At 39.4% G+C, this 11,804-nt stretch overlaps 1 protein-coding gene across 1 annotated transcript in view; it reads right to left on the bottom strand.

The window, feature by feature from the left end:
* The window catches only part of FBN2 (fibrillin 2), a 171,695-nt gene that overhangs the window by 158,476 nt on the left and 1,415 nt on the right, over positions 1-11,804 (bottom strand). Inside the window, exons 2-5 of the mRNA XM_026866024.1 lie at positions 10,951-11,072; positions 7,120-7,218; positions 6,463-6,558; positions 4,007-4,102 (exon numbers count right to left, since the gene is read on the bottom strand). Of these exons, the coding sequence (XP_026721825.1) occupies positions 4,007-4,102; positions 6,463-6,558; positions 7,120-7,218; positions 10,951-11,072 (413 nt within the window). The remainder of the gene's footprint in view (positions 1-4,006; positions 4,103-6,462; positions 6,559-7,119; positions 7,219-10,950; positions 11,073-11,804) is intronic.

The raw sequence follows: 11,804 nt of genomic DNA on the forward strand, positions 1-11,804 counted from the left end.
TCTTGAGACACCAAAGGAACTGGTCACACTAGAAAAAACTGCTCTTAATGTGTACAACTGACAATGAGGCCTCTTAATCAACCACTTTCTTTTTTCAATTATTTTTCACTGGGAAAAATTCAACAGCAAAATGTGAACATTTGGGTTTTTTCTTTAAAAAAAACACCCACCACAACAAAACAGACAATATCAAATACTTGAATCTTGCATGTTTACAATTTAAAGACAAGAAGCTGACCGAAAGAACAGATCAGTCATTGTATATATCAGAAAGGGTAAAGTACGAGCTCCCAAACAGGTTCTGCTTTGTTGCTAACTCAGAAGCCAGTCTCAAGTTAAATACTGTAATCATGCCAGTCATTATTAACTGCTCAGCCTCCTGTCTCCAGCCCGGAAATTAGTCTGTTTGGAGCCCAGATAGTTGAACAAGCAGTCACGTTTTATCATACAGCTGAGGCTGGGAGGCCAGTCTGAAGGAAAGCTATGTATGTTCTATATTAGGAAGAAAATACCTAAATTAAAAAGTTTAATTTCTGAAGAGCAGTAGGCTCTTTATGAAGCTCAGGCAAAGGAGTCAAGGAGGGGTGGTAAACCTCTATGTCAATAACCAGCTGGAGTGCATGGAACTTTGCCTGGGGATGGATGAGGAGCTGACTAGAGAGCTTATGGGTCAGGATTAAAGGGAAAGCAAGGACAGGAAACTTTATAGTGGGGGTCTGCTAAGAGGTCACCCAAACAAGAAGACCAAGCAGATGAGGCCCTCTACAGATAGACAGGAGCAGTCCCACATTCACAAGCCCTGGCCCTCACAGGGAACTTCAACCACCCTGATATCTATTGGAGGGACAACATAGTAGGGCATAAGAAAGCCAGGAGGTTCCTGGAATGCATTGATGGTAACTTCTTTCTTCAAGTGATAGAGGAGCCAATGAGGAGGCATGATATGTTGGACTTTGTTCTTACCAGCAATGAGGGGTTTGTGGGGAGTGTGAAGCTCAAGGGCAGCCTTGGCTGCAGTGACTGTGAAATGGTGGAGTTAAAGATCCTTAGGGCAGTGAGGAGGATGCCCAGGACATTCTCTACACTGGACCTCATGAGAGCAGACTTTAGCCTCCTGAGGGATCTGCTTGGTAGACAGATAAAGCCCTGGAGGGAAGAGGGACCCAAGAAAGCTGGTTAATATTCAAGGATCACCTCTTTCAAGCTCAGGAGAGAGGCATCCTGACAAAGGGGAAGTCAGGTAGGACTGCCAGGAGGCCTGCATGGATGAACAAGGAGCTCCTGAACAAGCTCAAACACAAAAATAAAGCCTACAGAAGGTGGAAGTGGGACAGATAGCCTGGGAGGGATATAGGGAAATTGTCTGAGTAGCTAGGGATTGGGTTAGGAAGGTCAAAGCCTTGACAGAATTGTAACTGGCCAGGGATGTCAAGAGCCAACAAGAAAAGCTTCTGTAGGTACATCAGCAATAAAAGGAAGGCTAGGGAAGATGTGGACCCTATCTGGAAGGAAATGGGAGACCTGGTTACCAGGGATATGGAGAAGGCTGGGGTACTCAATGACTCCAAGTTGTATACTTGCTCCAGGAAGTGCTCTAGACACACTGCTCAAGATACAGAAAGCAAAGGGAGGCACTAGGAGAATGGAGAACTACCCATTAGAGGAGATGATCAGTTTCGAGACCGTCTAAGGAACCTGAAGGTGTGCAAGTCCACGGAACCTGATGAGATACATCCACAGGTCCTGAGGGAACTGGTGGATAAATTGGCTAAGTCACTATCCATCACATCTGAGAAGTCATGACAGGCTGGTGAAGTTCCTGTTGACTGGAAAAGCAGAAACATAATCCTCATTTTTACAAAGGAAAAAAAAAGTTACATTCTTTAGTGGTCGATGTTAGGACTAGTGCTGTTTAACATCTTTGTTGAAGGCACAGACACGGGGATTGAGTGTACGCTCAACAAGTTGGTGTGGTTGACACACTGGAGGGAAGGGATGCCATCCAGAGGGACCTTGACAGGCTGCCCATGCAAACCTCATGAAGTTCAGCAAAGCCAAGTGCAAGGTCCAGCACATGGATCAAGGCAATCCCAAGCACAAATACAGGCTGGTTGATGAGTGGATTGAGAGCAACCCCGTGGAGAAGGACTTGGGGGTGTTGGTCAATGAGAAGCTCAACACACAAGACAGCAACGTGTGCTTGCAGCCCAGAAAGCCAACCACATCCTGGGCTGCATCAAGAGAAGTGTGGCCAGCAGGTTGAGGGAGGTAATTCTGCCCCTCTGCTCTCATGAGACCCCACCCAGAGTGCTGTGTTCAGCTCTGGGGACGCCAACATAAGGATGATGTGGATCTGCTTGAGTGGGTCCAGAGGAGAGCCATGAAGATCATCAGGGGTCTGGAGCACCTCCCTTTTGAGGGCAGGTTGAGAGAACTGGGTTTGTTCAGCCTGGAGAAGAGAAGGCTCTGAGGAGACCTTCTAGAGGCCTTACAGCACTTATAGGGGGCTACAAGAAAGGTGGGAAGGGACCCTTTATCAGGGGGTGTAGCATTAGGACGAGAGGTAGTGGTTTTAAACTGAAAAGGGCAGATTTAGATTAGATGTAAGGAAGAAATTCTTTCCTGTGAGGGTGGTGAGACACTGGAACAGGTTGCCCAGAGAAGCTGTTGCTGCCCCCTCTCTGGCAGTGTTCAAGGCCAGGCTGGACGGGGCTTTGAGCAACCTGATGTAGTGGAAGTTGTCCCTACTCATGGCAGGGGGGTTGAAGCTAGATGATTTTTAAAGTCTCTTCCAATTCAAACCATTCTATGGTTCTATGATTCTAATTTCCAAATAACCATGAAATGTAGCTTAAATCTCATATAACAATAGCGTTCTATACATAGAATTGAAAGACTAAGACTTTTAAGGACAGGTAGGAAATATGGATGCCAAAATACTGATATTAATTCTTTTATGTGGCTTGAAATCCGCAACTTAAAAGTTTAACAGTTAATTGTAAGAAAACCAATGCTTTTATCACCACAAAAGTTAAGTTACAATACCCATATGTACTAGAATGTTTTAAGCAAGTCAGCCTATTTCAAGTATAAGCATAATTATTAAAAACCCTGAGCCAGCATCACAGCTGGACTCTATCTGGTATTAACATGATTCCAGTCCTGAATCTAGTCAGACAATAGAAGCAAATCTTAACCAGGAATGACTGGTTTCTCTGGGACCAAAAGCAAGCTTACCAAGTTGTCTTGCAATAAATAAAAAAAATCTGAATACAATAAATTATTTTTTTTTTAAAAAGTAGTATGTTTGCAATATTACAATTCTATCATGTTATAGTCCTTAATTAGTTGTGTGCTAATCACACAGTCTAACACTAAAAACATTTTGTTCAGTGTCATTAAAACTGACTTTATAGGAATCTCTAAGACATTAAATGGCAGCTAAGGGATTTCTCCATAACATTTTAAAATAAAATTCTAGTTTAGTCCCCACTTCATGAAACCACTACAAGTTAAGCCATGTCTAAGGTGTTTTCGTGAATAAGAATGGTTTTAGGAACTGAGTAATACAGCAATAGCTTATTCTTTCACTTCATCTCTGACTTTCTCCTATAGAATAGAACTAACCAGAGCAAGTAACTTCCCAGGTTCTTCTTACAATAGAGGTGTTATACAGAAAAACAATCCTTTAATTAGTTGCATATATCAACAATTTTCCTGTCACGTTATTTTATGTAGCTGAAAGCAAAAGACAGCTCATCTTTTAAGTATTACACAAACAAAATAAGCAGCCTAAATTAGCTCAAATTCCTACCACTGTGACAACTTTGTGCTTGCCAGTCTAAAATGTGGCTACCAGACTGAAAAGGAAGATTATCTTCTAAAATTACAAACAAGTGGTTTACTGGAAGCTTACTGGCTCAGCCAGAAAATTCACAACATAAAGTATGTGCATACTGAATTGTTGCGTATAACAGCTCATAATTTCCTTCCTTATTTCTTTTACCTCTTTCACACTGAGGGCCAGTAAATCCGTAGACACATACACAGCGATTAGGTCCAATACACCGTCCTCCATTCTGGCAGCCATTTTCACAGACAGCTTTAACAAAAAAAGTTTTAAAAGTTATAGTAATGGTATTTCAAAGATTACCATACGCAGTATTCAAAAATATATCTTTTCCTCTCAACTACTCTAAATCTTTCTGGACCTGAAGATCAAACTGATCTCCTTCCTACCCATCATCACCAACAATAACGATTGTTCAAGTCAAATTCCATTAGCCCAAATGCCATTAGGACCTGCTAAATGCTGACTGCAAAGAGCTGTTTAATTAATCATATCCAGCACAAATTCTTAGCAGATGTTTAATTTAAGTATATTTTTAAACAGTTGTGCAGCTCTAGTCACTAATCATAAAATCTTTATCAGTGAACTTATCAGATAAACGCTCAACTATTTTGAGGGGTTTTTGCATACAGTAAGTTGTGTCATTCAGTCACAACAGCAACAAATCTTCCAAGAAGGGAGGCTTGGGGTGTCCAAGAGGCAGATAATTTAGCTCTCAGAAGTTGATACTGCTGGCAGAAGTCATGTTTAGAGTAAGGGAAAAGAATTACCATTTAAACTCATCTTTAAGTACCTTCAAAAACTGTTTCCTACAAAGATCCCAACAAGAAAAAAATATTTTTTGGGGGGTATAAATGTAGAGTATATATAGATGATGGAGAAGGTACTTTATAGTTGTGGAACTTAGCTCATGATGTTTATCAACAGTGTGAATCAAGAACAAAGCCTCCTGCCAAAGCACTGACATCAATTTGAAAGGAAGACAGTTCTTCTGTGAGGTTGAAAAATACTATTAAAGAGTGCTTTAACTGACTCATTCTATTTTCAGGCCCATTGCTTCCAAGACATATAGCCTTGTTCAGAATTAGTGCATGTTCCAAATCAAAGCATTTCACCTTAATGGACAGCCCCACAGTTTTTAAGTGGCTCTGAATAGCAGCAGATTTTGGGCTAGAAGTCCCCAGGCTGCCTTCCTACACAGGTCTCCCAGGTTTGAGGGTGGCATTTGTAACACAGTGGAGTATCTGGTGCAGCAGTCTATTTCAAACGGGTAAAAATGTGCACATCCCTCCTATAATACAATGAGGAACTTAAAATATACTGTTATGTGGAAATGTGATAAAGCCTTACTTCTTATCAAGAACTATAAACCTGAATTACTTTTTACTGAGAATGCATATCTTATGCATAAAATGAAGACACTTCTCTGCATGTATTACATTACTGAATTAATGGACAATGACACTTTAGAGACAAATTAACTTCAATATTTAAGACACAATTACATTTCAGTAAAAAGAAATAAAAACATATTTACATTTTTCAGACATTCATTTCATACTGTGTCCAGAACACAAACATTCAATCTTACTTGAAATTTTAACTATCCTATACACTGAAACCAATCTTCAGTTTCTTCGTATTTTCTGGATTGCTTTAGAGTCACTGCTTGAAAATTCAATCCTCTTCTCATTTATTCACTGGAAATATGCCCCATCTGAGAGCATTCAGGTGTTGACCCAGTACTTTAAAATTGGCAGGAAGGGGCCCAGCAACCCTTAAAACTAACTCTGACTGTGACTAGGGTCATATTTTTGGATTACAATTATTACCTGAAATTTTAGAGTGTTTTTATCCAGATAGAAATAAAGCAACCACAAGACTGCTCTCCAGCATTTGCAAGAACAACCAAGACAAAAGGATGTCCTTTCACACTATTCAGTCTAACTGGTTCTTTGCAGGGCTGTCTTTTGTTTTTCTCTAGTTCCTTCAGACTACCTTCTGCAATTAATTTCTCAGCTGATTAGTAGCCAGTTAACCTCAGAATATACTTTGAGTCTTTCTTCATCCCTGCAGCCTTTAGTGATTTTTATTGTTTACTAAATTTGTATAGCTTGCAAACACCATGCTGTGATAGGTAGAGCTGTGCAAATAATTTACTTTCTAGCTTGCCTGACAAACCAAAGGTGTATCAAAGAGCTTGAACTGCATTTAATCTTTTTTTCTTAGCTGAGTAGAAAACAGAAAAACACTCTTTAACCTAGAGTTAGGCTGTTCTTGTGAGACAGAGAAATTTCGTCTAAAAGAATGGAAAATGAATGATCATCTGCTAAGAAAACGAGAGTGAGATGTATACTGCCACTGCTCCCACAGGATTTTCCAAAACTATCTGGTGAATTTGATCCCCAATTTGAATTTTAGAGATACAGAGGCACTCAATGCATGAACTGACTTGCAGATAAACAATACATCCCAAACAGCATTAAATTTATCGTAGACATTTCATTCTATTTCAGCATACCGTCTTTTTGATCTTCCTACTCTACCAGAAGTAAGAAGGCTAACTTGCAGGACGTACATGGATTTTTTAGATGAACAGAGCAGTTACTTACGCTGCGCACAGTAAGTTCCAATGTAGCCCTTCTGGCACTGGCATCGGTCGTCTGTGCATGTGCCACCATTCATGCACCTGATGCTGCACCGTTGTACTACAGCAGAGCCCAGGCAGAGAGATACCAGTGTTAGGCAAAAATACCACGTTGGGAAACAAACATGCATAAAAACAAAGACATCTGAAAGCAGACATGAGCTTTGTACAATATACTATGTATTTAAGTGTACATGCAGGTATTCTTGTAACCAAAACCCTCCAAGCTGTAGATATTACTCAGCTATTATTTTAGAAGCAACCATGAAAAGTTTGAGTTTTTCTTTACTATATTTAGCAACTTAGAACTTTTAATTATCTTGGAGGCTGTACAATCTTCATTTCTCAGGAAAATGGACTCAATGAAAATGTTAACACCACACATATTTATACTTAAACTTGCTTATCTCTTAAAACACTTTCTTTTTTCAATCTGTCACACTAAGTAAACATGCACACACGGTATATATCAAACTACCAAAAACTAAAGTGTAAGTTACCGACATGCATGCAGTAACGACAAGTTATTTTTAAAGAATTTAAACAGTTATTTTTGAGTTGATTATCAAAAGAGAATTACTTAAAATGAAAAATATCTCATGAAAATATAGTAAGTCCTTACTAGATTTTAATCCACAAGTAGGTGATATTTGTCCACTTGCACAAGTACACATGTTAGGACGGGAACAAAATCCATCACCACAGCTATTTCTGCAAATCGCTGAGGAAGAACCGTTAGAAAGACAGTGATTACCAGTAACCTTAAACTAGGGGGGGGGAAGAAGTATCCTAACAGCTTCTTTTAAAAAAAAACCCAAAACAACCAGCACTTGAATATTCAGTCCATTGGGACAGTTAATATACATGTAAAACCAACTGTAAGTTAAATAAAGCAAACTGAGTTTTGGTATAATCAGTATCTGTAACAAATTCAAAGACAAACGGAGTAGAATACAGCATACTTTAACACTAGTCTGACCACTGAAACCAGATAATCAATTCTTTCCCTGAAATACCAGCCTATTACACAAGGAATGTAGAACAATGAAAATTACATATTTTAGACCACAAGACCTGTAGAAAACTTTATCAAGAATCCAAGATTTGAATGAATATAAACAATATAGATCATAAATGCCAAATTATGGTATGGCTTCTCTAATAGCTATTTTAGAGGGACTTCAGGGTCTCTCTTTTTTTTTTAGATCACCCATCCTTTTGCACAAAGCTGCTTTGTGGGAAGTCAATGTCCAAATGCTGGGCTTTGCAGATTTGGCTTAGTTTCCACAGGTATAGTTTTCTGTACTCAAATATTTCCACACTCTCGTTCTGAAATTAACTTCATAAAAATCTCAGGGAAGCCTGTCTACATAATACTATGTGCACCTAACATAGATGCCATTGTGCTCTCCCCTGATGCATCAAAGTCATGCCTTCCCTTCTCACTCACTAGCCAGGGGAGCTCCATTGCACAAAGGAACGACAGGACCAGGAGAGAGTTAAAGGCTAGATCCAGATTCTAAAGGACATACAAATGAATATATCTAAATAGTCTGCTGGATGAGTAAATGCACCAAAAGAGAGCCTGAAACATTAAGAGCCAGTACAGCACAAGGCCACCTCAAAAAACATGTATCATGCAGAAGACAACTTGTAAAGCAAAAAAACCAAGCAAGATCACAATTTCTTTGTAAATAACATTGGGGCTTGGAGATAATCAAGCACAATTCCACTGAAGGACTAAAAAAGCAACAAGTACCTCTGGTAGATAATTTGCCAGAATATACCAATCACCCAAAAAGCCTGTCTATCTACATTGAAAGGAAAGAAAAAACCCACCTGGTCACATACATAAAAAAAAGAAAAAATGAAAGCAGAGATAAGACCTTTCCCATAATGTTTGTGTTCCCCTTCTGATTTAGAAAAACATACATAAATTAAATGTAACTCCCATACGGACGCAAATTGTTTTCTTGCCTCATTACAGAATTCAATATGCTCCCAGTGAAATTTATATGCTCTCTTTTACCCTTTCTCCACTAAATCAGAATCTCTGCACTGATGCTAATCAGCAAACCAGATCAGATTTTGTAAACCCACATCCTCCTCAACATACTCCAACGAAGGCAGAGAGGAGGAGACAAAGCTACATTAGTGGTCCACTAACACCACTCATTGGGCATCTGAAAGATGCAATGTGGAACATCCACATTTACTGTTAAATTCCTATACAACTATGTCCTAAATGCAAAGGTATGAGATGAAAGTTTGGTGGATTTCTTTGTTTAGTTTGAGTTAGAGACATACCACTGACTGATACAAAATACTTTTCCCGTTAGCAAACATAAAAGTGAAAAATGGGACCTGGATTTAGAGCACTTAACACACACAGGGAACAGGGCTGTTTTATCACTGTTCAGTCCATCTTTATACAACATAGCTCAATCTCCTGGTTAAGTGAGGTCTATACCTTGACAGTTTACTATCTGTTAGGGACTAATTTTTTATCAACTGAAAGCCTTATGGCTGAAAGCATATTCTAAGTATGCTTTCACTAGCACAGTTTAACTTATTTAAAGAAAAAGTAAAACCCAACCAGACCTTTGTTTTTTAGATAAAAGATCACTTTTAATTATAAATATGCCAGACGGCCAACAACCATCATCATGTTATCAACTGGAAACACTGTGAAGTCAGAATGGTTTCCTGCCGACCTACGACTAGCTCATAGATCTCTCCTCATCAAGTAATACTTTAAGATCAACAGTTACAACCTGCACTAACTATAATCAAGGCATCTCCAATAAGAAGTTTGCTAGCTTGCCTGTAATTGAGTGTAGGAGACTTTATCTAGCTAAACAGCTCTAGCTAGAGGGACCATCACCTCAACAAATGTTTAATGCGAGCATAGAAATCTGTGCTCTTAAACCTTCACCAAAAATACAAACAGAAAATTGTCACAGGCAATCTCACAGATGGTCTGGCAAAATCATTCACCCTTCAAACAAGCTGCAATTAACAGGAGCTAAAAGATGTCCTTTGCTCATAAATTGATAGCAACTCAAAGATTATTCTGGATGTGAAGAGACCTGATACAGAAGTCTTTAAGAGGCACTGAGAGTCACAATTTAGGTACAATTTATAAGGATTCCTGAACCATCCTAAACCATCATCTCTCCCTAATTTCACTTGAGCTAGATGCCCAGATGAATTTGAAAAACCTATCAACAGCATGTTAGGCAGCCTAAATCCATTTTAAAAACTCAGGTTTACATTTAAGTAAGTCAATATTTTAAGAGATGATAAATGTGAACTGAACATTCTGAGAAGTAACTCTTATTCCACAGTGGTACTGATATCAGTATCTGCCTTTTAATGACACGGTCAACCACTGCTAGGAAATGCTAGGTCAAGCGTATATGAAAATTTTAGACAAAAAAATCCACGGCATAGATATAAGACATATTAGCATGAAAAACTGACTCATGTAAAACAAATTGATGTGAACAGGTTGATAGTCCTGAATCATAAGGCAACAGCCCAAAAGTCATCTTTAAGTATGGCAGATATTGGCTTACCACCCATTCCTTCTCTAGTTTAGCCGCGGATGTCTGTTGGCTGGAGTACTGCAAAGACCTTCATTGCCTACATAAAGGTCAATATGTTCCTGAAACTGAATTTTGAAGTTGAGCATACTTATAAGCAAAAGAGATGGTGACAGGCTAGGATGAATAGGAACAGACTCATGTTAAAATTCAGAGACTGTAAGATGCATGTGTATAATACTAGCTTTTATCTAATTCAACTTAAATTCAACTTAATTCTCTAATTTCTTTCTACATAGATAACATTCCCTAAGCACTGCATATCCTGAGTATTGAGCAGATCTCCCCCTCCCCCTTTTTTTTTTTGCCAAACCGTGTCAATATACCCACATCTGTCAGTGCAGTACCAGGCAGTAATCCCATTCTACGTGCTTCCTAGCTATTAAATCACAACTAAAAATGACAGACAAGAGAATAAGCACCCCAGATACATAAAAGGTTTCCATTTGATTGTAATTCCAAGCCTAGCACAAAGTTTCCCAAAACTTCAGTTCTTACTTGCTTCATATCAAGACCTTTTAGCTTTGCTTCCTGTTACTATAGTTGATTATTTGATTTATGGAAGGTTTTTTTTTTCCTTTTTCCTTTCTTGTCATGTTTTTTTTAAAAAACTGGAGATATGCCATTATGAACACACCAAAGAAAATGCAGCAATTGGCCAATCTTTTGATTACCAGAAATGTGACCCTGTAAATCCATCATTTTTTCCTTTTTTTTCTTTATAAAAATAAGGCCAAAGGCAGAAGTGAATTACCTTTTCTCATACTGAAGGGAAAAGTAACTCACAGAAGAATAATTATTTTTATTATTACCCCTAGGGCAGTAGAAACTTGAAGTCAGACACTTACGAACAATGCATTGGTTTCCTCCAGGGAGTGTTTTCCATCCAGGGCAACAGTACGAATGGAATCTAGAGCCACACACATTCGGCCTGTCACACAGACAAACAAATGCATATACAAAAATATAACTCGGTGTAAATAGAATCTAAAGTTTTATGTACACACAAGGAAAGAAACCAGCCACACAAAATAAAACTGCATAAGGCAAAGGCTAAAAAGAAATCATCCCCCAAACGAACACAATCTTCCTCCACTGTAAGACCTTCCAAGCCACTTTTTATGTTGTATTCGTATTAAGAGAAGAGGCAGACTAGACAAGAGCAGGCCACGTTCATCCCTGCTGGAACTGCTGAGGATACGCAAGGGGCGAGTTTGGCTCTACATTGATACACTCTCAGAAGCCATGCTGTAAAACCTGGCTTCGTGCTGCCATCTAACACAAGACAGAAGGGATGGCTGGTCATAAAGATTAATAAAACTCATTCACGTTACCAAGAACTCGCCAAAACATCAGAAAAAACAGGTTTTGCATAGTTTCTCGGTAGGAGCCAAATTACAGTGAATGTCAAAGCATCTTTAACATCACAACGTGCTTGAATAAAAAGCCCTATTGGGTACATCTGTTAGCTGGAGTGGAAGGCCCCGCGATGGCTGCTTTTGATATAACCACCCTAATTAAAAGGCCGTGCTTCGTAGCCGAGGACAAAAGGCCAACCCCGCTCATCACAACTCCTCAGGCGCATCGAGGGGCCGGGGGGTGAGATGCACCGAGGTCCGAACGGAGACCGCGGCGGCGAGTTCGCGGTCGGGGCGGGCGGGAGGTGGCTGCGGAAGGGGGCTGCTGGCTGGGGAGCGAGCGG

Source organism: Athene cunicularia (genome assembly GCF_003259725.1).
Source record: "Athene cunicularia isolate RWA chromosome Z unlocalized genomic scaffold, athCun1 chrZ_part2, whole genome shotgun sequence".
In the NCBI taxonomy this organism is placed as follows: Eukaryota; Metazoa; Chordata; class Aves; order Strigiformes; family Strigidae; genus Athene; species Athene cunicularia.